Source organism: Carlito syrichta, unplaced genomic scaffold, assembly GCF_000164805.1.
Source record: "Carlito syrichta isolate Samal-C Ts95f unplaced genomic scaffold, Tarsius_syrichta-2.0.1 Scaffold307206, whole genome shotgun sequence".
NCBI classification, from domain to species: domain Eukaryota; kingdom Metazoa; phylum Chordata; class Mammalia; order Primates; family Tarsiidae; genus Carlito; species Carlito syrichta.
This window is the reverse complement of record NW_007251302.1, coordinates 69,739-95,655: the sequence shown is the minus strand read 5'-3', so window position 1 is coordinate 95,655 and position 25,917 is coordinate 69,739. Positions and strand designations below refer to the sequence as shown.

The window sequence follows — 25,917 nt, the reverse complement described above, 5'->3', positions numbered from 1 at the left end:
AGCACCCAAGAAACTTGGCAAAATGGACAAAACTAACAATACTCACCATGTGGAAATGACCAAAGGCATACAACACACAGAGAAGTGTGTGTATTTGAAATATTTAAGGGAATAGCAGGGGTGACTTGCCTGGAGCTGTTCCAGTGGCTTCCCCAACCCCCAAAGCCCAGCTTGATGGGAATGCAGGCTCTGTCAGGGCAGGGCAGGTCATAAGGACTGGCAGTAAAGCTACCTACTTGAAGGAAGCACACTTAATTTGGAGTGCAGAGTCATGCTCATGCCCAGCAGCTGTGATGGTGAAATGACAAATTCAGTGGTAGGTGAGCAAAAAGGGCCAGCTGCTCTCCAAGCCTGAGGTTGTGGTCACTGCCGGGGCAAGCGTATGCCTGGCTGAAGCAGTTTGCACGCACAGAGGAGGAGACTTAAGGGAGCCCAATTCTGAGCTGTGAGCACAGACTCAATGGAAAAGAAAAAGCTGGGGAGATATTAAAGATGGCCTGACTCTGAATATACTTCCAAACCATGTGCAAATCCACTCGGCAAAGGATGAAATCCTTAATCCAAGGGCTTAAGCACAATCTTCTGTCAAATCACTGGCTACTACAAGGGCCTGTAGACATGTGTGACTCCCATGAAGCCAGGTGTGAAAAGAAAGGCAAGAATTAAAAGGAAAAACAAAACAAAACAAACAATCAAACAAAAACGAAAAAGACAGAAGAAGCCATACATCCCAAGGTGTAAAGACATCACAGACATAGCACAGACAATTTGCTAAACAAATAAAAGTAACAACAGTAATCTTTTTGGGAAAAATCCAAAATCCAGAGTTGCTATATTTTCAGTAAAATACTTTCCAATAAAAATTATATAAGACATGCAAAGAATGAGGAAAGTGTGACCATTCTCAGAAAAAAAAAAATAACAGTCAAAACAATCTGAGTGTCTCTAAATACTATGTTTAGCAATCAACTATTATGAATATGCTCAAAGAGCAATAGAAAACCAATTTAAATAAAGGAAAGCATGACAAAGATAAAAAGTAGAGAATCTCAAGAAGAAAACAGAAAAAATTTGGGAGAAGAAAAACTTCAGTAAAATTCACTAGAGAGGGTCAAGAAAATATTAAAGATGGCAGAAGAAAGAATCCATGAACTTGAAGGTAGATGGATACACATTATCCAATCTGAAAATAAGAGAGAAAAAAACTAAAGAAAACTGAATAGAGTCAGGGACCTGTCACAGAACATCAAGCACACGAATACATATGTAATGAGAATTCCAGAAGAAGAGAAAAGGAAAAAAGCGAGAAAAACATTTGAGGACTGAATGGTCTCAAATTAGTTGCGAAATATTAATCTACACATTGAGTAATCTGTACAAACACAGGTTAGAATATATATAAAGAGATCTACGTGCAGACACATCATTGTCAACCCATGTAAAGCTGAATAATGCATGAAAATGAAAGCAAAATTTATGAGATGTCACATAAGCAATTCCTAAAGAGAAATTTATAGCTTTAAATTCCTACATCAGAAAAAAAACAAGGTCTTAAATCAGTTATGTAATTGTTCACTTTAGAAAAGTAAAAAAAAAAAAGTCAAGCTAAACCCACTTTAAGCAGAATAAAGAATAACAGTAAAAGGTAACTTGATACATTGATGATAAACTGATTTTTAACAAATGTGTCAAGTCAGTTCCATGAGGAATGACCATCTTTTCAACAACTGGTGCTCAGTTAACAGGATATCCAAAAGCAAGAAAATGAATTTAGTCCCTTAGCTCCTCTACATATGAAAATTAATTGAAAATAGACCATAATCTTAATCAAAAGACATAAAACTATAAAACCCTCTAGAAGAAAACATAAGAGAAAATCTTCATGTCATAAAGCTAAGGTATAAAATTCTTAGATATGACTTCAAATATACTATCCATAAAAGAACAAATTCATAAACTAGATTTAATCAAACTTTAAAACTTGTGCTTCAAAAGACTCTATGAAGAAGTGAAAAGAAACTACAGGGTGGGAAAAATCTTTGTAAATCATATATCTGATAAAGAACTTTTATCTAGAACATATAAATCCCTCTCACAATTCAATAAGAAGGCAACACAACTAAGAATATGGCAAAAGACTTGAAATAGACATTTTTCCAAAGAATACATATGAATAATATATAATACAGACTCAAAAAAGATTTCAGTATCACTACTGACATACAAATTAAAGCTACAATGGGATGTCACTTTAAACCTGCCAGTCTGGCAATAATAAAAAAGACAAACAATACCAGCTGTTGGTGAGTATATAGAGAACTGAAACACAACTACAGTAGTCCCCCTTATCCGTGGGTGACATGTTCCCAAACCTCCAGGGGATGTCTGAAACCAGTTAGTACTGAATCCTATATATAATGTTGTTTCCTATAGTTATATGCCTATGATAAGTTTTATCATGTGTTGAACTTGACAATGTTCAGCATGAGATTTTTTTTCTTTCCTTATTGAGTACTTTCACTTTTTTGCTAAAGGAAGCACTTTATGGCTTCTCTTTAACATATCTGAATTGCCTTGCCATTATTAAGTAAAAAAAGGGTTACTTGAATATAGCATTGTGGATCTGATCAGCCAGATGGCTACTAATGGGTGGGGAGTGTCCACAACACGGACATGCTGGACAGAGGGATGATGTACATCCCAGGTGGGACACAGCAGAACTGTGTGAGATTTCATCATGCTATTCAGAATGCCACAAAATTAAAAATGTATAAACTGTCTACTTCTAGAATCTTCCATTTAATATTTTCAGACCTTGGTTGACACTGGGTAACTGAAACCATGGAAAGTGAAACTATGAATAAGGGGGTACTACTGTACACTATTGGAGGGGATGTAAAATAGTATAGCCACTTTGAAGAATAGTTCGGCAATTTTTTTAAAAGTTAAATAGAAACTAGCCATATGATCCAACAAATATGTTCTTAGAAATCTTCAAGAAAAGTAAAAAATATCCACACAAAGACATGTTGTGTGAGTATTTATAGCTGGATTATTCACAACAGCCAAAAGCTAGAAACAATCCTAATGTCCATCAACTTGTAAACGTATATACATATCTAGCCATAAAAGAAACAAACTACTGATGTATGCTGCAACATGGCTGGTCCTAAAAACTTTATGCTAAGCAAAATAAGCTGGACATAAAAAAATATATATCATATCACTGCATTTATGTTAAAAGCCCAGAAAAAGTAAATTTATCATCATGATAACAAAACACATCAGTGGTTATTTACAACTAAATGCAGAAGTGAGGATTAAATGCAAAAGGGCATTTGTGAGTTTTTGAGTAATGAAAATGCTCTAGGTCAGGTGTGGTTGCTCAGTCTGTAATCCCAACACTTTGGGAGGCCGAGGCAAGAGGACTGCCTGAGACTGGAGGTTCGAGACCAGCCTGGGCAACTTGGTAAGACCTCGTCTCTACAATAAATCACAAAAACTAGCCGGGCATGGTGGCTGCGTCTGTAGTTCCAGCTACTTGGAAGGCTGAGGTGGAAGGATCACCTGAGCCCAGCAGGTCGAGGCTGTGGTGGCCATGAGCATGACACTGTACTTCAGCCTGGGCAACAGAGTGAGACTCCAGCTCAAAAAAAAAAAAAAAAAGAGAAAATGCTCTAAAATTACTTTGTGATGTTGACTGAAAAACTACAAATTTACTAAAAACCATGCAATCATATGTTCTAAATGCATGAATATTGTAGTATTATACCTCAAGCAAGCTTTTTTAAAAAAAGTATTAGGTAATTTCGGGCAACGATTTTTCAACACTTTCAAAATTTTAATTAAATGGTAGGAAAATTGTGTTTCAAATGTATTCACTATACATAGAGCAATCATACAATTGATCATCTAAACAAAAACGCTTCTGGAAGATAAAAGGGGTTCTAATAATAATGACATGGGACAACTTGTATGAGACAATACTGCTTGAAGCAAATGAAGATGCATGGCTACTTTTGGTAGGCATTTAATTAGAATCTGAATGCCTTTATCTGGACATATCCTTTAAAAACACATTTACTAAAATGGTACTAGTGATATTAAAATTAAAGCTTCTCCTTTATAAGGAAAAATGTTAACATTTTTTATTTATGGTGCTTCACATGTCTTTCTTTTCTTTTCATCCATTCCTTCAGCAGGTATAATTCTTTTTTTTTTTTTTTTTTTGAGTTGGAGTCTCACTCTGTCGCCCAGACTGGAGTGCAATGGCCGCTCCCGGCCACCACAGCCTCGACCTGCTGTGCTCCGGCGATCCTTCCGTGTCAGCCTTTCAAGTAGCCGGAATTAGAGGCATGTGCTACCATGCCTGGCTGATTTTTTGATTTATTGTAGAGATGAGGTCTCGCTGCCCAGGCGGGTCTCGAACCCGGGGGCTCAGGCAATCCACTCACCTCAGCCTCCCAAAGGCATGGGATTACAGGCTGAGCCACTGAGCCCGGCTAGCAGGTATAATTCTAATATGTGCCAAGTACATATAGATGAGGTGATAGAGAAAAGGACAACAAGGCAAGTTAGGCCTTTTCAGATGCCTCATGTCTACTAGGGCAATCAGTGCTGTGTCAGGGCAACAGCAGCTTATAACTCCAGCTACTCAAAGACTGTTGAATTTTTAGCTACTGGTGTAATGATGAATTTTTCTCTAGAGTAGTCTTCTTTTCTAGCCACATTAATTCCAAAAATAGTTTTCAGTTTTACTTCTTTCATAAATTGAACATTCAGAAAATGCTAATACAATAAAGTAAGCTACTGTGAACAATTCTTCTTGCCATTAGTAACCTGCCTTTTGTCTTTAAAAAGTTACCTGGTGAAACACCATGAAAGTGATGTTCTTGATTAGCTTAACAGAATGAAATGGTAATGTTCCTGAGTACCACTAGGTGGTGGTAAAAGTCACAGGTCAAAGCCAGTGGAGTCCAGTACAGTACTGGAAAGTTGATGAGGAATACATGAGGTGATATACCTCATGTTATTATTCTACTGCTCTGAACTTCTAATTAAGAAAATATGTTAGTACTGAGAAATTGTATTATCTTTGAAAAAGAATTATCTAAAAAAAAGAAATTGTATTAGTCTTAGAAAAAAGTATAAAGTATAAGCTCTAATATAAACTTCTTTTTCTGGAATGAGTTCAGACATAAAATATCTGAATGAAATAATCCTTCTAATGAGGTAATAAGGTATAATCCTTATAATGAGATAATTATAACGGGGTAATAAATAAACAAAATTAATACTTAATTCTAGAGTCTAATGTCTTAGAAACAGATTTTCAGCTAATCCATATCTGTATCTCACCTGGCTCTGTGCTTTTGTGTTTTACACTGCTTTTAAAAAGCTCTAACATGAATAGTCCAGAATATCAATTACTTGGAGTTCTTCAAGTATACTGCTATCTCATATTGTTGTGCCTTTGATCATTCACATGGCTCTTTCTGTCTGGAATCTGTTTTATTATAGTGTATGTTTAAAATATTTACTATGCTTAATGCTGGGAACACAATAATGTAGTCTCTAACTCAAGTTTACTTTCCAGTAGTAGAAATGAACCAGATCAGTAGTGAAGACAGTGCAGACAAGGTTGTGGCTGTGGAAGAGGTCCCAAAGAACATGCAAAGGATGCCCTAAATAAGTAAGACTGCTGAAAGGTGAGTACCGATGGCTACGTGGACGCCTTGGAACATATGAGAAACTAGGATTGCAGAGGATACAATGATCAGAATAGAAACATCAAGGTGCACCATGGCTTAAAGCTCTGGAGCACAGCACTTTCAAAAAAACTGTGAACAAGAAGGCAGTGACAAGGTGAGAGGCTAGACAACTGGGTAAGAGTGCTACAGTGGCACTTTCTGCCAGGCTACGGATGTAGATTTTGTAGTCCTTTACGGCACTGAAGACTTTTGAGCAGGGGACTAACATGATCAAATCTGCATTTTTATAAGTACCGAAAGGCAATATACTTAGTAGTTACGACCATGGACTCTAGTCCTGGGGCCCAGATTAAATTCTAGCCACATCACTTCTTATTTGAATATGCTGTATTTGTGTGATACTGGGAAGATTGCTTCAATACCCCCACCTTAATTTGCTCATCTCTACATTAGGGATAATAAGAATTTTATAATATTCAGTAGATCTGAAGAATAAATGAGTGAATATTAGTAAAGTCCTTAGACTAGCACTTGGCACTTGTAAAAATGTTAGCTATGTCTAATGTTTTTTAGTGTGGTAACGTATATTTAACATAAATATATGTGCAGTCATCACTATCATTCTTTTTCAGAACTTCCTTAGCTCCTCCCACTCTACTTTGTTTCTTTTGATTTCTCTAGGTACCTCTTATAAGTGGAATCATACGATAGTTGTCCTTTTGTGTCTGGCTTATTTCACTCAGCATAATTGTGTTCAAGGCTCATACATGTTATAATATGTGTCAGAGTTCCATTCCTTTTTAAAGCAGAATAGTATTCCAATGGATGTATATATCACATTTTGATTATCTAGTCATCTGTTAATACCCATCTGAGTTATTTCCACCATTAGGCTACAGTGAATACTACTGTTATGATCACGAGTATAAATATATCTTTTGGAGACCCTGCTTTCACTTCTTTTGAGTTTATACTCAGAGAGTGAATTATATATACTCAGAGAGGGAATTGCTGCATCATATAGTAACTCTTTTAATTTTTTTTTTGAGTTGGAGTCTCACTCTGTCGCCCAGACTGGAGTGCAGTAGCCGCTCCCGGTCACCGCAGCCTCGACCTGCTGGGCTCCGGCGATCCTTCCACCTCAGCCTTCTGAGTAGCCGGAAATACAGGCACACGCTACCATGCCCAGCTGATTTTTTGATTTATTGTAGAGATGAGGTCTCGCCAAGCTGCCCAGGTGGGTCTCGAACCCGCAGGCTCAGGTAATCCACTCACCTCAGCCTCCCAAAGGCGCGGGATTACAGGCTGAGCCACCGAGCCCGGCTTCTTTTTAATTTTTAAAAAAAATTTTATTTGAAAGATGTGGGGTTCAATTCAGGGTTAAGTATACAAATATTCATTATGCAGGTACTCTTGTTGATGAGGTGAGCCCCTCTTCCCCCACAACCACCAACAGAATCCCACTACTTCCAATCCCACCCCTACACCCCCCAGCAATTTTCCATTACTGACAATACTTTTCTTATGGTATTATGATAGTTTTTCAAGGTCCACCTATGACTGAGAACATGTGATACTCAAGTTCTTTGTTTCTGTGATAGATCACTAAGTTCACCCAAGTTGCTGTAAATTCATAATTTTGTCCTTCTTTATGGCTACGTAATATTTCATTGTGTATATGAGCCATATTTTTTTTTATCCAGTCCTCTTTCAATGGGCAGCATGGTTGGTTCCATGTTTTTGCTATGTTGAACAGTGTTGCAATAAAGTTGCATGTGCAGGTATCTTTTCCAGAGTAATTTGAATTTCCCTGGGTATATTCCCAGCAGGAGTATTGCAGGGTTGTATGGAAGGTCAGTTTTAGGGCCTTTTAGGAATTGTCAAACTTTTTTCCACAGTGGTTGTACTAGCTTACGCTTTCACCAACAGTGTAGAAGTGTTCCCTTTTCCCCACATCCTCTCCAGCATCTCTGATGATGGCCATCTTAACCGGAGTTAGGTGGTATCTCAGTGTGGTTTTAATTTGCATTTCTTTGATGATTAGTGAGACTGAACATTTTTTCATGTATCTGTTGCCTGCTCGTATGTCTTCTTTTGAGAAGTGCCTATTCATCTTTTGCCCACTTTGTAATGGGGCTGTTTTTTCTCTTTGTCTTTGTGTTCCTTGTAGATCCTAGATGTTAGGCCTTTGTAAGATATACAGTTACAAATATTTTTTCCCAGTCAGGGGGTTGTCTCTCTGCTCTCTTGATGGTTTCTTTGGCCTTGCAGAAGTCTGTAGGTTTGATGAGGTCCCACTTGTCTCTCTTATCTCTTATGGCATGGGCACTTTGATCAGGAATTGGTTGCCAATTTCAATTTCCATAAGGGTGTCTCCTGCATTTTCTGAGGTTCTTATAATTGGAGGTTTTACATTTAGGTCTTTGATTCATTTAGAGTTGACTTTTGTGTATGGTGATATGTGGGAGTCTTGTTTTAATCTTCTGCATGTTTTCAGTCAGTTTTCCTGGCACCATTTACTGAATAGGTTCTCTTCTCCCCAGTAATTGGTGGTAGAGGCTTTGTTAAAGATAAGTTGGTTGAGAAATTGAGGTTTTGCTTCTAGAATCTCTATTCCGTTCCATTGGTCTATATGTCTGTTCTTATACCAACACCAGGCTGTTATGATTATTGTAGCTTTATAATAAAGTTTACAGTCTGGGAGTGTGATACCAACTGCTTTGTTTTTCTTTGCCAAGGATTGTTTTAGCTATTATGGTCATTTATGTTTCCCTATGAATTCCTGTATTATCATTTGAGAAGAATACTGCTGGTAATTTAATGGGTATTGCATTAAATCTGTAGATTGTCTTTGGTAGAATCGACATCTTAACAATGTTGATTCTTCCAACCCATGTGCATGGAATATTTTTCCATTTGTTTTTTGTTTGTGTCATCTTTGTTTTCTTTGATCAGTGTTTGTAGCTTTCATTGTTAAGGTCTTTCATGTCTCTGGTTAAGAAGATGCCAAGGTATTTCATTTTTTTGTGTGGCTATTGTGAATGGGACTTTTTATTTAGGTTTCTGTTTGTTTATTGTTGGTGTTTAGAAATAGAACTGTCAGCCGGGCTCAGTGGCTCAGCCTGTAATCCTGCGCCTTTGAGAGGCTGAGGTGAGTGGATTGCCTGAGCCCACAGGTTCATAACCCGCCCGGGGAGCGAGACCTCATCTCTACAATAAATCACAAAATCAGCTGGGCGTGGTAGCGCGTGCCTGTAATTCCGGCTACTTGGAAGGCTGAGGCGGAAGGATCGCCGGAGCCCAGCAGGTCGAGGCTGCGGTGGTCAGGAGCGGCCACTGCACTCTAGTCTGGGCGACAGAGTGAGACTCCAACTCAAAAAAAAAGAACTACAAAACAAAGAAATCCAAGAAGACACAAACAAATGGAAAATGTTTTATGCTTATGGTTAGGAATAGTCAACATTGTTCAAATGTCCATCCCACCAAAGGCAATCTACAGATTCAATGCAATACTCATTAAGTTACAAACATCATTCTTCTCAGACCTGGAAATGACAATACAGAAATTCATATGGAAACATAAATGACCACAAATAGCCAAAGCAATCCTTAGCAAAAGAAACTAAGCAGGAGGTATCACACTTCCAGGCTTCAAACTTTACTATAAGGCTACAGTAATCAAAACAGCCTGGTATTGGTAGAAGAACAGGCACACAGACCAATGGAACAGGATAGCAGTTCTGGAAGCAAAGCTTATGTTCTCACTCATAAGCAGCCCTTGAACAATTATAATACTATAAGAAAAGGATTGGCAGTAGTGGGAAGCTATCAGGGGAGGGGGGCATGGTATTGGCAGTTGAGAGAAGCTGCTACAGGAGGGAGGGACATACCTCATCAACAAGGGTAACTGCATAATCAACGTTTGTATACCTAACCCTGAATTGTACTTTGCATCTTTATAATGGGGGGGAGGAGGAGGGAGGGAGATAGAGAGAGAGAGAGAAAGAAAGAAGTGGTAGAATTTGAATGAGATAATGGAGGCCAAAATAAAGAAGAAAGGATCAAAGCAGCTTTGTGAATGATGAGGTGAGCCCTAAGAAAGGAGTGAAGCACAGGGAGACTCTCGTTTCTGATTTGGGCAAGTATGGGACCTGTCATTCTCAGACACAGGAAATCCTAGAAGGAGCTTGGTTTAGGGAGTACACTGAAACTGTTGTTTTCCTGTCTTCCAAGATACAGATCACAAAACACAGTGTCTAATCACTCTTCCATTACATTAATTTTTATATCTCCATGTCTTACCACGGGTCTCATGCAAGACCATGCCTTTCTTATTTCCATATTCTTAATACCTGTTATGCTAGATGTTTTCTTCTAAGTGTACTGATAAAAAGAGGTGGTAGGGAAAAGAAGAAATGGTACAGCTTCTGAGTGAGGGACAAAAGCACAAATTATAATCAATTTTTTTTACCTGCTTCAGACTCTGGAGGGGAATAAAACTGACCATCAGAAAGACCACCAGGTATAAGCGCTGCCCTCTCTGAAGCATCCTGAACAATCAGGAGTCCTAGAAGAGAAGAAATTCATATGCTGGAAATGATGTCACATTTCTGGTAGAGTCTGGGCAAGATTAGGTAACATAAATTACTGTTATTATTATAAAATACTCTTAGAAAAAGAGGTACTTTGAAAATCTTTCAATAAAAAATGAAGGTTTCATTTATAAACTATGAACTAATACTGTAAGGACAGATAACCAAACAGTTTGAAAAACTGCTTCATGTTACTCATGGAATTCTTTAACGTAATATTTATAGTATTCTTTCTTGGAAATACCTACCTTCCTACAAAAATCAACCACAATATCAAAACCAAAACACAAAGTGAAACAACAACAAAAACAACCCAGTTGGCTCTTAAAAATGGTTGGCAAAAGAAATATCAGATATAAAGTGTATTACATGGACAGCCTTTTATAAATATAAAATGAATAATTAAAAAGACGAAGACATATTTACACAACAAAAAAGTCTCCAAAGAAAAGAAGTAAACACACACACACACACATACAAAGAAGAGAAGGAAGAACGATGTGGATAGCTCCAGAACACTAACACATTAACACATGAAGGCTATCAACACTTGGGTTCTCTTGGCTGAAAGCTGAGTCAATGTTAAGATATTGTGGGAGGAAGCACCAGGCCAGAGAGCAGATGCCACGTATGTGACTAATATATGCCATTGACAAGGAAAATAAATGTTGTTTTTAAAGCTGTCAGTAAATGTGCATTCTGCTTTATCAGTTACTTTCAATTTGCTTTAGTCACACAACCACCCAAGCCTTAGCCAAGTTAACAGATTTGTTTCCAATAAAGTTCAGGCTGATATTTATATACAATAAAAAAAGACTTCTTTTAGCTTTACCTATCCCTTCTCCACAATACACTTTCATAAAGAAACATACAATACAAGACACATCTTGGTCTGATTAGCATGATTTTAATATCTACTCTTGAATTATCATTATTTTCTTATAGATTTCTTCTCTGTAAACAAGATTTTCCAAAATAAAACCACTTACAAGGATATTTTTCATCCTGCTGGTTTTTTAGGTTATAATCATTCTTAACTTTCTGTAACATGCAAGATTTTTTTTTTCCTATGAGGCAGGGCAAATTGAGCCAGATGAGTAAAAGCGGCATAATAACACCATGTGCTAAAACTACATGGGTGTCTGAAACGAGCTTTTGATCCTTGTATCTCCAAGAGGGTGGGTAGAACACATGGGCTTCCACTAGGGACATCATGCAGAGATAAATTCCAGCTCAGTAATTTACCATAAAGCTCAATCAATCATTTGGCCTTCCTAGTTAATATCCTAGGATACTCAAAGCCACAAAGTGAGATTACAGAAGCTTTGGCAGGACTCATGAGTATACCACACTAGCAATCACTCAGCTACTCAGAGGAGGATAGTGAGAGGCTAGCTGTTCTCCTCTGAACTCCATCTTCATCATTAACCAACCACTAGTCCAGGCTCTAGGCATTTAACTGTTCTAATTATGGCCCATCCAAAGCCACCACCTGCTGTATAGATCACACTGTGAGACTCTGGAGAATCACTGACTTGTATATAGAAGAGCTGCCTCAGCTCACTTAAAATTGGTTTCATTTTCTCTACCCCTAAACAGTACAGTTCTGCTCAATATGCACAAAATGCTTAGTGTCCTATGACTACTACTTATAGCGAGAAAAGGTCAAACTGTTTGGGGAGAAAGAAGTATTGACTATTTTTTGCTATTGCTTGAATGTCTTTTTCAGCAGTGTTCACATCTTTTTCCAGGGGAAGTGTGGCCCAACAATTGGAGAGAGAAGCCACTTTCTGTTACTATCTACAACCCAATCCTTGTCTTGATTCCTCCTGCAGCCACTAAAGAATGGAGGCACAAGACTGCCTGAATCTACCCATCTGCCACTCCATTCACATCAAGGCATCTACATCTCTTCCTTATAGCTGGGTACCCAGTCAGTTTCAGGAGGATAATATTGATGAGAACTTACTGTTTTCTTCTTCGGCTTCTTGAGGTAACACTTTGAAATCCAGGAACCATGTCTCAATCCAGGCAAGGATGAATGAAATGATGGGCAGCACATAGCCAAAAGCCCCTTGAGAGAAAAGCTGGAGAACAGACGTGACCACAAAGGAGAAATGTAGTTAAACATGAACTCACACTAGAAAACAAGACTTTGCCACTGTAGGTGGTAACTGTACAGAAAAAGTGGTAGGCCATACCTTTGAAAGGATCACTTTTGCTAATAAAAAGGCACTGGTCACTGCTGTTGTCAACTGCAAAACACATAATCCAGCACCATTCAAATTAGATATTTCACACTGTAACGGCCCCTCCCTCATAAAAGAGACTACTCAAATCAGGAGGGCAAGGCCTAAAAGCCCTATTCAGTCTGGCTCCCTCCTGCATCATTCCATCTCTATCCCCTCTACCCAGACTGGGGCAAATGGGCTTCTACATAGTACACAATCCGTAGATGACTGCTTGGGTTTTCCCTTCTCCCACATTTTAGCAGGCTGTTGTTTTATCCACCAGAAACTATGTTTTATCCAGACCCTCAACCACATAGAAGGAATCGAAGGAACCAGTGAAATGTGTAGGCAGGGCTCTCCCCAGGGGTTGTGAAGCCTAGAGACACCACAGTATCTGAGCCTCATCACTGCATTCTCCAACTAATATTTTTAGCATGGTGAAACTTGATGAAAGTGAATGCTAACAGCAGCATGACTGACAGAATGGAGGCCAGGGAGTATTATCTTTCTCAGTAAGTGTTAACAAAGTTACACACACACACACACACACACACACACACACACACACACACACACACCCATGCATACCTTAGCCAGAGTAATTGCTTGGGAGGGAAGGCATTTTACATTCTGATGCTAATTAACTTTACAGGCCAACACTGAGTGTTTTTTAGGTACCAGCTGACTTCTCCTTTCAGCTTTTAGATTCTCTTTACAAATGGTTTCAAAAACAAGATTCAGAAACAATAAAATAGTTTTTGCCATATCAGACCCATTCTTCAGACAATTTGAAAGCAGATTCTGAAGATACTTTCTTATAAAGCTCATTGACTATCTATATGTAAACTACTTTTCTAAAACAAACATTGAGATAGATAGTCTGGCAAATACTAGCATACATTATGGAGACTATAGAAAACATCCCAAATGGGGATTTGCAGAAAAAATAGGAAGGTACAGTCATCACAGCTACTGCAAGACCAGCAAAAGCGTATTCCAGAAAGGCAGTCAAGTCTGGCCAAGACTGTTAGAGAGCCTCAGGATTAATAGGTGATCTAACCTCAGCCCTGTGATTCTACAAATGCTCAGAAGAGATGGCCCAGGCAGGTGCAGCCCCCTAGTGGACTTAGTAGGATAGTACAACTCCCACTCCCAGACTGACAAACCCAGGCCTGGCCTATATAGACTGAGGTCTGGCCTCAAACCACAGGACTACAGGTTATTTCTGGGCAGTTCTCCCTAGTCTGAGGACCTCAATATTTTCTCCCCATATAATTGTATTATTAGAGTTCTGAAAAAGGTGAGTATTCAGATGTCTGTGGAAATGGCAAAAATAACCCAGACAAAACTGCTCGTAATTTTCCTTTCAATCTCTAAATATTTATTGAGGATACCAAAGCTCTGTGTTAGATGCAAAGAAACAGATGAGTAAAAAGGTCCCTGCTTTCAAGGAGCCCAAGGCAATAACAGAAAGGAGATGGGGAGCTTTTCCTTCCAAGACTGGAGGGAGGGGGAATAAAGCAGGGGAGAAGGTGATTATCTAATTAAGTATAGACCAAGTCATTAAAAAATCACTAAGTAGTTTCAACCAAACAATTAATTTCCCAAATATTTTCATGACAGAAGTACTGCTCTCATCTCTTATTTGCAAAATGAAGTAGAGGCTGGGTTGGTACTGGCCTTCTAGATTCCGCAAGTGGTTCAGCATCCATAGGGACAAAGCTAGTTACTCATTAACACTGGAAAGAAGCCCTGGAGTGTTACGCCTACCCAAGTGCGGAGGAAGGGGGACTCAGGAAAGGCTACTGGAATTCCACCAGGATTAGAAGCACATCTTCTCCCGGGTTAGGCCTGCTTTGAGCAGGTCCTGGCCACCTGCACTGGAGGACAAGACCCACTCATCCAGGGCAACTCACCGCTATTGCCCACCAATGGCGCAGTCTGCATACAGCATATGCAAGTATTAATACTTTAAATCGAAAAACAGCCAAAAGCTGGGGGGAAAAGAAAGAAGAGACATAATTTATAATATATACAAAAATAAAGTAGCTTAGCTTTATGAAGGACTCACTAGACTGCCTTCATTATTCTGATTTAGCTGGACACTGCCACAGACTGGCACTGGTCTACAGATCATCATTTGGAAATCTCTGCTCCAGAACTTGATGCAATGGCAAATAAGGTTTCACATTAATTTACCATTATGAAAAAAAAAGAACAAGGCAAAAAGGGATGACGTTTCCATCATGCTGACATAAATAGATGAGTTTTCCTTTCAGCAATTAGGATTTGTCAATGGGTTGGTTCTACTTTAGCCATTTAAAAGAATAAAGACTCTCCACCAACAAAATGAGAATGGCTCCTTCTGCTGCCTTCCCTACCTGTCATTAATCTTTTATTTCCTTAAGATAATCAGACAATTTCTTAGTAAGAGAGGGAGAGCATTGAATGGGTAGGAAATTAAAGGAAAAGGAAATATAGTCAGTGTTCAAGGGAGGAAAAAAATGTCATAGAATTTGAAATCTATTTAGAAGAAATTTGCCCTTTGGTTTCAGTTTTACCATATTGGAAACGAAGCATAATACAAAAGTACTTACAAATATATCAAAATAAGAAGAGTAGTAATCATATTGTACCACCTCCTTTTCTAATGTGTTCTCAATGCCTCCATTTACCTAGGATTAAGAGTAAGAAACAAAACAAAAAAAAGACTTATGCACAAGAGGAAAACAAGAGTAAAGTTTACTATAGACTTTTCTGCCTATCTTTTTCAAAACACAGATATGTTAAAATACGGAAGAAAAGAACCCTTGTAATTTTTGATAGAAAAAGAATAACCAACACGCCCTGTTTTCTCAATTTTGAATTCATTCATTCAACAGACATAAATGTACAATGAAAAATAATAACCTTTGTAGTTCATATTTTGGCAAACTAAAATGTTAAGTAAGAAAATTATTTTTTCCCTTCCAAGATAATGTCTTCCATCATACAAATGTATATTTTTAAAGAAGGCGATTCACCTTTATCAGACCTCCCTCACTTTTTTATCATTCTCCCCAATATTTGGTGTTAGAAGGCCAAGGGTTCCCTGATATCATGTCAAACATCAATGACAGCAGTTACCATAACACAGAAGAGAAGCATACAAATCCTCTGATTTTTCATTTTTATTTGCTCCTTGTAGTTTGCAATTCTACACGCCTATCAATTTAAATATGTTTCACTAACTTGAATAGATAACAAAATAAGGGACAGACTAAATCTACATTTTATATATGTGATAAAGTTATAGCAAATGATAAAAATCAAACCTAATATGATTAACCTCCTGTCTTCTCCCAATTCTACTGTCAAAATAAAATTTAAATTATCAGGTTCAAAATTCTACAAATTAAATTATGGAGAGTGATTTTTTTTTAAATCAAGTAAGGGGACATATGTTAAGCAGGGCCCCTGGATTAGCCTCATCAGAGGAAACATGATATACAACAGTGTATTCAAGTTTCCAGTCTGGAGACACTCCTGGTGAGGGTCTAAAAAAGGACAAAAGGAAGGGAAATTAACCAGAGGCCTGAATAAGAGAGGGAAAAAGTAATAAGGAATACTTTTGAGTGGTTTTAAATTAGAATTAAAGTTGCCACAAGAAAAAGAGGTATTCTTAGCTTAGAAATCTTTTCATGTATTTGGATTTGTTATGCAAATGAAAGCATGCCATAAACACTCTTCTGTATCTTAAAATCCCTTAAGGAGATTTCTGTGTAATGAGCACAGATTGGCTATAGACCTTTACAAATGAAGAGAATTGAAAACCTGGGAGCAAGGAGAAATAATTATTATAAGCCAACCAACCATACAGTCTTATCTCTGTGTCTCTCTAGACTAAGAAAACTTACCAATAATCAGAATATTAAAAGAATAATTCCTCCAAGTGGCCTATGGCAAGGAGGCATCCTTTACTAAACAGAGACATCCCCCTCCTTCCATTCCTGAAACCAGGGGTCAAAGCTGCCAATATAGTTTTACAATAAACAACCTGTAGAAAAAGCTTTTTCTGGTATTGGCATACTTTAAAAGACCCTGATTCTGCGTTGCCTTTACACAGAGATATCTAAAATTTACATCTCCAGCCCTAATTTTATTCTACATCCTTATTTCAAAATCTTTGTCTCTAGCTCAAGATATCTTAAATTGACTGAGAATCTTTAGTTTCACACAAAATCCCTTCTCTATCACATTTCTTTCTGATACTATTCTTCTAGATTTAATCATTATCACTCTACAAAAAAGATACCTGCACACACATGGTTATTGTAGCACTATTCACAATAGCAAAAACATGGAACCAACCGTGCTGCCCATTGAAACCGGACTGGAAAAAAAAAAAAGTGGTACATATACACAATGGAATATTATGCAGCCATAAAGAACAAAATTGGACTTTGCAGCAACTTGGATGGATTTGGAGTCTACCATACTCAGTGATCTATCACAGAAAAAAAGAACTGAGTACTACATGTTCTCACTTATAAGCAGACCCTGAAAATTTACCATAATACAATAAGAAAGGGATTGACAGTAGTGGGACATTGCCAGGAAGGGGGGAGAACATAATATCAATAAGGGTACCTGATCTCAAACCAGGTGAAATGGGGACCAAAGGGAGGCCCAAATTTTACCTGTATGATAACAACTTGTTTACCTAACTCTGAATTGTACCCTATATCTTTAAAATAAAAAATCTTAGAGTCATCTTTGAGTAAATGATAGCCTACCAACAGGTCTTCTGATAATTCTTGCTTTAGTATATCTCTCAGGTTAGCTTTTTCCTTTCTATTCCTACCACCTCTGCACTTTCTGAAAAAGGCTACGGAATAAATATTTTTTGCCTTTGTAGACCACAGGGTCTCTGTCACAAATATTCAACTCAACTATTCAGTACAAAAGCCAGCCATAAATAATACGGAATAAGATAGGTATGGCTGTGTTCCAACAAAACTTTGTTAAAACAGGTCAGTTGCAATTGTTCCACAGCCAGTAGCTTGCTAACTCCTGTAATAGAGCAAAACACCAGGAATTCAAATTTCAAAATCCCAAAGTGAATTTTAAATTGACCAAGTCTGTCTTAAACAATAACACTAGGGAACAAGAAAAGTCCAAATCAGCTAGAGAAGAGCAATGTTGCCCCCTCTGGCAAACGATGGAAATCACTAAATGAGACAAATGAGAAATTTAAAAAGTTGGTTTTTGTCTCTGGAAAAATTTCTTATAAAGTCTTATATTAAAAGTCTTATGTAAGTCTTATAAAGTCATTAAAAAATCTAACTTACATTTAACTCTATTATCCACAGTAATGTTACAAATAAGAGGTCAAAGGTGACAAACAAACAGAAAGTCCTCCTGACATCAGATATGCCTTTCTTTTCCCTTCCTTCGTAGGACTCAATCCTGGCCATGAGTTGTGCAGGGTTGATGGAATGGATGTCGCGCAGAGAAGCATGGGAGCTCTGGCTCCCCGTGAGAGCATTTTCCATGTCTTCTGGCAGCTGGTTCATCCTGGAGGAGGGTTAAAGGAGCCTTTTTCCAACTTCACCATCCCTAAAAAGAAGAGATCTTTGGGGAATAAAAGAGAGAGATCGTGTTAAATCCGAGCTTACCTAATATGACTGTGCTACCCTCTCCATTGTGCCACTGTTCCTCTAACTGAGCAATAGTGTCTTTACTGATTTATGTCTTGATGAAGGCATAAAGGGAAAGTGACATGAGAAAGTTAATGTTTTCAACTAATACTACAAAATAGTAGTTATAGAAAGAATGACAATAAAGAGAGATGCAAACTGACAGTAGGAAAGGGTGAAGACAGGATGTTAAACACAACTAAAAAGCATTCCTGATAACCTAGAGCAAGCCTGTTGGTGAATGAACCACACCAGTTCTCCTGCTGTCCCAAGGAGAAAACCTCCACAGTCCTATAAGTGCCCTTATACGTGGACTAGAAAATAATTTACTGAATGATTTCCTGGAGCTTATGAGTAAAACGTGCAAACTAGCTATAAAACTTTATTTCCTAAAAAGGAATTGCTTTCCACCAAAAGTACCTAATAAACTAAATTTAGCATTTCCCCATTCTTTTAAGCCTGTTTCTGGTTCTCTTCTTGGAGAGGACTACACATGCTCCAAAAAGTTCAGCACTGCAACCACCCAATCAATAATCACAAAAGTTATAGCACTATATAGGGGTGCATGTTCCTTAAGCTCAGGAAATGCTTAGATGAGTAATCTAAATAATCTGATCTACTCATGGATGGGGCAAAGTTATTAAACAGAAAGTGAACTAGACAGCATGATTTTGTCAAATATCTCAGCTTCTCTTCCTGTAGTACCCCTCCCTGTAGGATTATATTCCCTGGATCTACTGAACTCATGTCCTTTCTTTGATTATGAATGATGTGGGCAGAAGTGTGTGCATCATTTGTATCTAGAAGTGTTAAGAGTCAGTGCAGTGCATGGCTCTCCTTTCTTTCTGCCACAATGACTAGCAATGTACAGATAAAGAAAAGCATTTTCAAAGTTGTAAAAGAGAAAGGGTGAAGACAGGATGTTAAACATGACTAAAAGGCATTCCTGATAACCTGGAGCAAGCCTGCTGAAATTTCCCTAATAGAGTCCCTATTTGGTCTTATTCACTGTCCAAAACTTTTGTCTATTTACACTTGACCCGTATTTCTCTTCCTTCTCACATTTAAACAAAAGTCCTACCCATAGTTTTATACAATGTGGTGCTAAAATGGCATGACAATTTTAAAGTTGATTTGATTACCCAGAATAAGATACTTTAAAACATTCATACTATTTAATCTTATATCTCTACTTCTGAAATCTAAAGGAAATTAAAGTATAGACCTTCAAAGCAAACATTGATCTACTGCGTTAAGGTCAGGTTAGTGATTAACTTCAAGAAAGAGGGAGAGAACGGTCATTAAAGGACACAAGGTGCTCTTCAGGGACTTGGTGAAGTTCTATTTTTGACCTGGTCACTACCAGGTCATGTTACCACTTAACATGGCTGTGTGCACTTACTAATAATGTAGTGATATAGATAGTAGTTTCAGTGGTGTACTGACTTGTGAAAAATTCAAAATGCTATACATTTATATACACACACACATAAATCAATAGTGTATGTGTTACCTTTCAATAAAAATTCTTATTAATAGGACTTTGTTATAATATATTTATAATAATTTCAATTAGAAAGCATCCTAAATATCTAGTAGTAAAGGAATAATTGGATAATCATGGTTTAGTCATTAAAATGCTTCTGAAGCATTTATAATGACTTAGAAAAATGCTTGGGTTATAATGCTAATTAAAGTAAAAATCTAATATTACATGGAATACACACACACACACACACACACACACACACACACACACACACACAGTATGTTCACAACTGTAAAATGAATCTAAACCAAATTCTTACAAGACTCTACCTACGATATATATAAGATGTCAGCAATGATCACCTCTGGATGATAAGATTATATTTTCCCCTCCTTTTACTTTTCCACATTTTTCAAATTTCTCATTTTGCACTTTTTATATTTACAATAGGAGGAACTAAATTCAAATGTTAAATTTTTAGAGGGTCTGGGCAGATATTCCCAAGACTCTATGCAGCTCCTCCCTTTCTCTTCTGCAGATCTAGGTGGCATTAGGTAAGGGTGTCTGGTGTCTTGGTCATTCAATTTGCTTCCTTAGAGTTTGCAAATCACCCAAGCATCTTGAAAAGTCAGCTGGAGTCCACTTCAGTGTTTTGTAAAAGGAAATATAAAGTTCCAAAACCTGAAGGTATCTTTACACGATTTCTGTTTCAATGAGATCAATATCACTCTAGTAGAAGAAATGTCAATTGCACATTCTCTAGTACAGCAGGCCTTGAAGCAAAGTTTGCAAAGCACTACAATTACCTGCCAGACTTCTAGGAGTTAATTCTGAAACAGTAAGTACAAATGAATGTAAATAAGTTTTTTCTGTGTGTGATGAGACACACTCTTTAAGCTTTAAAAGAGTGACTGAGATATTGTCTAAAACTCGACCTGGATGAATGAATACAGACTCATTTCTGCAACATTAAATTCTGTACTAAGAAAAAGGAATCTAGATAATTCTTAAGCCAGTCTAACAATCTATTAGCAATTGCATTTAAAAATTAAATTCTTAAGTTCCCTAAGTTGTACAGAAAATTCAACAAATTCAAACAAACTGAGTACTGTTTTTAGGAGTAATCAGATCATTTTCTTAGTCTCACTCCTTCTTCCAATCACAAACCAACTCCTCATTAATAAAAAAGGACAACAGAGAAAAAAATATCAATCCTAGAAATCTGAGGATTGATATTTCAAAATTTAAAATGTCATTTTACAATCATTGCCTTGCTAGGCTATGGTCTGGCCTTGTGTTTTTTGAGCTACGGTCAGGCCATGTTTTCCTAAGCTTTGGCCCCCTACCCTGTCTTGGGGAGGTGAATCTCCTCTCTCTCATTTACTTTCTAAATAAACTATATTTTCCAACCTAAAAATAAATAAATAAGTAAATACAAAATAAATGTCATTTTACAATGGTATATATGTAACCTGGGAAATAAGAATCATTACATTACTTTTCAAATGTGTGTGTATTTTTCAGATGTGTGCTAATTAGCTAGCATTTATAGAGACTTGCAATAGCTTCAATAGTTACCCAAAAGCACTGAATGCTTCAAGCAGCTTGACTCTAATCAAATTCATCTTTTTCTGGGAAAGAAGGAGATTATAAGAGAAAGAGAGAAAGATTTTCCTTTAAAAAAACAAAACAAAACTACAAGGGATTGGCAGTAGAGGGATACTGCCCAGGTAGGGGTGGAGACCCAACATCAATAAGGATATCTGACCTCAAACCAGTGTGGACCAAAGGGAGGCCCAAACTTTACCTGCACGATGTCTATTTGTATGCCTAATCCTGAATTGCACCCAGCATCTTTAAAATAAAATTTTAAAAATAATAATAAACAGTGAAAAAACAAAATGATCCTGAAGATTCAGGTAAATAATATAGTCCTGAAAAAAAATACATACTCAATTCAGTAAACTGGACTAGATGTAATAAGTGACATTGTAGATCTTTTAGGATATGAAGAAACATAGCTCAGACTTCTAGAATAAATTTTTTAGTACATATTTACTAAAAACAGGAAAATAAGAATGCTTAGTTTGAGGAACTCATGCTAGAAACACACTAATCAAACTTACAAACACTTGGTCATCTTCCTCCTCTATCTCCCTTTCTGCTAGTAAAATTGACCAACAGTCACATATAGCTTTTTGCAGTTCACAACGGTAGGTAAACAGATTTGACAGTCTTTACTCCCCTCCAAAAACAATTACCCTCCAGTTATGGCTTCTTTGGAGGATCTGTAGGGAATTGTGAGCAAGTGGGAGGAAAGAAAGAGCTCAAGAACTGTTTTTAATCCCATAAAGCAGACTGTGAACTGTAAAATTTGGGAAGTACTATTCAAAAATACTAAGGAAATATCAGCTAATTTTTGTTCTACAGAAAACTCAGTTTCTGCATTACTGGCCCTTATAATAAATCTCAACTTAGTTGGTTTTTTTTTCTGTGACTCATTACATTATGATAGACTTGAGCTAAAGATACTTTCTAAATACAAGTGTATTTGACTTAATATAATAGATATATTTATGCTAAAATGTCTAAACACAGAATACTTTACTCTGAATTCCTTAAAACAAATACAGGATAAATAAATGAGTATAAAACTTCAGTGAAGCAGAGAAACATGAGGAGTGTTGTACTGGCTTCTTGATGAGCCTTGAATGGACACAGCAAATCAATGGCAGGCAAGTCCATACAGCCAGGTGAGACATCTCCAGATAAACAAAATGGAGAAACAATGCCTCCGTGGAGCCCCTTGGAAGGATAGAGTCGCTGGTTTCTTCCTGTTGCCTATTTTCATCTGTCAAATTTCTCCTGACATTAGGTTAACTCTACTGCCTTTCTGGTTGCTTCATCTGGCTAAGGTAGTCTCTCTCAAAGCCAGATCACACATTCCTGGGCATGGCAGTTCACTCAAGTCTCAATGAAAGACACAAAATCTTTGGGTGTGAGACTGGCTGGCCTAGGCAGTGGAGTAGTACAGACTGGAGAAGAGCCACTTGCCCAGCAAAGCCAGCATCTGAAGGTTCTTGAGACAAAGGAGTCTGAGAAAGTGCATAAACTGTGTCATGGAATTTTCACATGCAATAAAGGAATGGATTTTTGGTGTGTATCTGCACCAGTATCACGTGCAGATATTGGTTAAATTCCAGATACCCAGACCATGTGATTCTGACACTTACTGAAGTAGAGAACTTCCTTTTAATATATAAAGAGAAAGACTTTTGACTCTATGATTGCCAGACTTCATCTTGTGAACTTCAGAAAGATTCAGTACAGGTGACAGTTCCTTCAGGAAGACTTCCCTGAAAGCTTCCCATTCCACTCTTCAGGCAGAGTTAAATGCATCTTCCCCAAAACTTTAAATGTAACTCCTATGGTACTGCTAACCACACTAGGTTTAAGCGATCCATTTATCTGGCTGCCTCTTCTGCTCCTGGTGTACTTCTTAAAGGCTCTAAATTTGATCACTGTACATGGCAGACAGCAGGAACAAAATAAATATCAAATTAAAAATTTTACCTAGCATCTAGTACAGAGACAAGTACAGTGTAGTCTCAAAAATCTCTCTGTTGAATTGAGAAGACTACAACTGTTCATTTCTGAAGAAGAGCTTGGATACTTTCCCAGATGTCACTTCAGAACTATTAAATATTCAATCCTTGGTACTAAGATCCTCTCTGGGGTAGGCTTAACAAAAATATGTCTCTCTAAAGAGGGTGTTAAGTATTGATTAGCAGTATACAGAGGAAGCTAAATCTACAATTCAGGATTTACCTTAATCATGGGGAAGTAAAGGAGGGGAGAGCTGTAAAATAGAACCATAAACACACACACACACACACACACACACACACACACAGACACACCTGCCAGAGGAGGTAAAAATCCCAATTGTTTTTTTAAAAAGAGATTGATGTTTTCATTGATTTATGCCGATGGGTAACTATCTTCTATACTACAATACCCATCAGCCATTTCTATAATTTATGCTACAAAAAAAACCAAAAAACACCCAAAACTCAATGCCTTAAAGCAATCTACATCTATTCTCAAGCTCACAGGTGTGCAAATTGCCTGAATTTCACTTAATATAGGTTGCACCCTCTGCTGGGTGCAAAGCAGAGCCAAAATTTCAGGTCCATTTATTTCCACACAGAAGTGATGCTACCCAGAGGGTCAACAGCAGCAGCTATCATTGCTAGTGTTCTACAGAAGTCCTACAATCTTTCATACCTTCCTAGGAGGAGCGGAGAAAGACGCTGGGGCATTCCTAGTGACAGCCAAACCAAGCTCTCATTCCAATTACCCAGAGTTCTCTGTACTATTTCCCGCAGCAGCCAGGACACTGTATGTTTTCCTCCAAGAGAAAGTGTCAAATAAACAGACATTAAAAATATTTAATTTAAATAAGCCTTAGACATCATCTTATCCAAAGGCCAATGGAGCAGATTTGGCTTACAGATATGTTGTTTCTTGGTCTTGTACAGTTTCTAAAGATTTTAAATTAATTGCTATCATTATAATTAATTTTTCCAGACTTCCAGCTTCTCTTGAAAAATCAAAAGACACAGATTCATCAGGCAGCATTACCTCACATGATAAGAAAACCAAACTGTTGCCACTTCAAATGCAGCATGCACTCGCTACTTGGCCTGAATCTTCACCTAGCCCGGAGGCATCTGGTTTGCTACATTGAACTATTCCGACTCTTTTTCCAGGCAAAGAAACTAGGATCTATGTGGATTGCAGTCTCTAGACATGGAGCATGTATGGCATAACATATTTCAATAACTTGTGTAATTCAGGATTAAAACTTGACTCATTTCCCTCCATAACCCGGTGTCACCTGACTCATAGAAGAAAATAGGAGCCACATCAAGAGGTATTCAAATGGACCTGGGGACACAGTCATGGGATTTGAGAGTCCCTAAAGACATGGGCTGCCTTGGCTGTGCCCACTCTATCCTGCGAATGGGATCCTTTGGGGGCAGGAAGCAGCCTGAGCTGGATATCTTACAAGGCTCACCTGTTGTGAGACCTGGTTAATAATGGTAAAAGTCCCGTTTAGAGCTCTCGGCTTCCAAGATAAAGCAGTCAGAAGTAGGGAATGGAAAAAGAGACAAAATAACCTGACAAGTGCAAACATTCCTTGACAATATGAGTAAGACAATGTTTTAAAAATAAGTGTGCACAGAGAAGAGATAGATGGAGAAGAAGCTCATATGGAGTAATAAAAACACAGCAAGACAGTCACCTTCATATTCTAAAGGTACCAGTACAAGATGAAAGTTACACCATGCCAAAGAAGACCTGAAAAATCAACATCACATTTAACCAGTCATTCAAACCTTCCTAAAATAAAAGTTCTATTTAATGTTTGTATACATGAGGCTGCCTATATTTTTAAAACATCCCAGCCGGGCTCGGTGGCTCAGCCTGTAATCCCACGCCTTTGGGAGGCTGAGGTGAGTGGATTGCCTGAGCCCGCGGGTTCTAGACCCGCCTGGGCAGGCGAGACCTCATCTCTACAATAAATCAAAAAATTAGCCGGGCGTGGTAGCGCGTGCCTGTAATTCTGGCTACTCAGAAAGCTGAGGAGGAAGGATCGCCGGAGCCCAGCAGGTCGATGCTGCGGTGGCCGGGAGCGGCCACTGCACTCCAGTCTGGGCGACAGAGTGAGACTCCAACTCAAAAACAAACAAACAAACAAACAAACAAAAATTCCAAACGTGGTTTGTAGATAAGATGTTCTATAAAAATAAAAAGAAGTATGGTTCATTGCCCTTTACTTCTTCTTTCTCATGCTATGAGGTATGCCAATTTCACCCTGGAAAGTGAATACCAGATGCCTTTACAAGAGGTTATAAAAGGGTAATCCCTGGGGATAGAAGGATTGGCAGTGGACATGGTTAGGGAATTGATGCATTTGAGCGACATTTCAGGTTCCCAAGCTAGAAAACTATCACTACAAAGTTCAACAGGAAGTTTTATAAAGTTCAGATCAAACAAAACAGTTTCTTTGACAAACTGCCCACTACCATTATGTTGACAATTCAAAACAGCCTTGTTTTCCTTTATACCATACATGCTCCGTGTCTAGAGACTACAATATCTAGAACTAACATTTCTAAAATCTAGACTATTGGACTGAACTTTAAAATA

At 37.8% G+C, this 25,917-nt stretch overlaps 1 protein-coding gene across 5 annotated transcripts in view; it reads right to left on the bottom strand.

The window, feature by feature from the left end:
* The window catches only part of STARD3NL (STARD3 N-terminal like), a 49,291-nt gene that overhangs the window by 3,725 nt on the left and 19,649 nt on the right, over positions 1-25,917 (bottom strand). For 4 of the 5 annotated variants that reach the window (XR_504708.2, XM_008064136.1, XM_021715588.1 and 1 more), the window contains 6 exons: positions 17,865-18,147; positions 15,132-15,209; positions 14,451-14,528; positions 12,505-12,558; positions 12,273-12,390; positions 10,183-10,278 (listed from right to left, as the gene is read on the bottom strand). Coding sequence is in view for 4 of the 5 variants with exons in the window: in XM_008064136.1 (XP_008062327.1) it covers positions 10,183-10,278; positions 12,273-12,390; positions 12,505-12,558; positions 14,451-14,528; positions 15,132-15,209; positions 17,865-18,089 (649 nt within the window). In the remaining variant the exon portion in view is untranslated. The remainder of the gene's footprint in view (positions 1-10,182; positions 10,279-12,272; positions 12,391-12,504; positions 12,559-14,450; positions 14,529-15,131; positions 15,210-17,864; positions 18,148-25,917) is intronic. The other variant, XM_008064138.2, reaches the window with a different exon arrangement.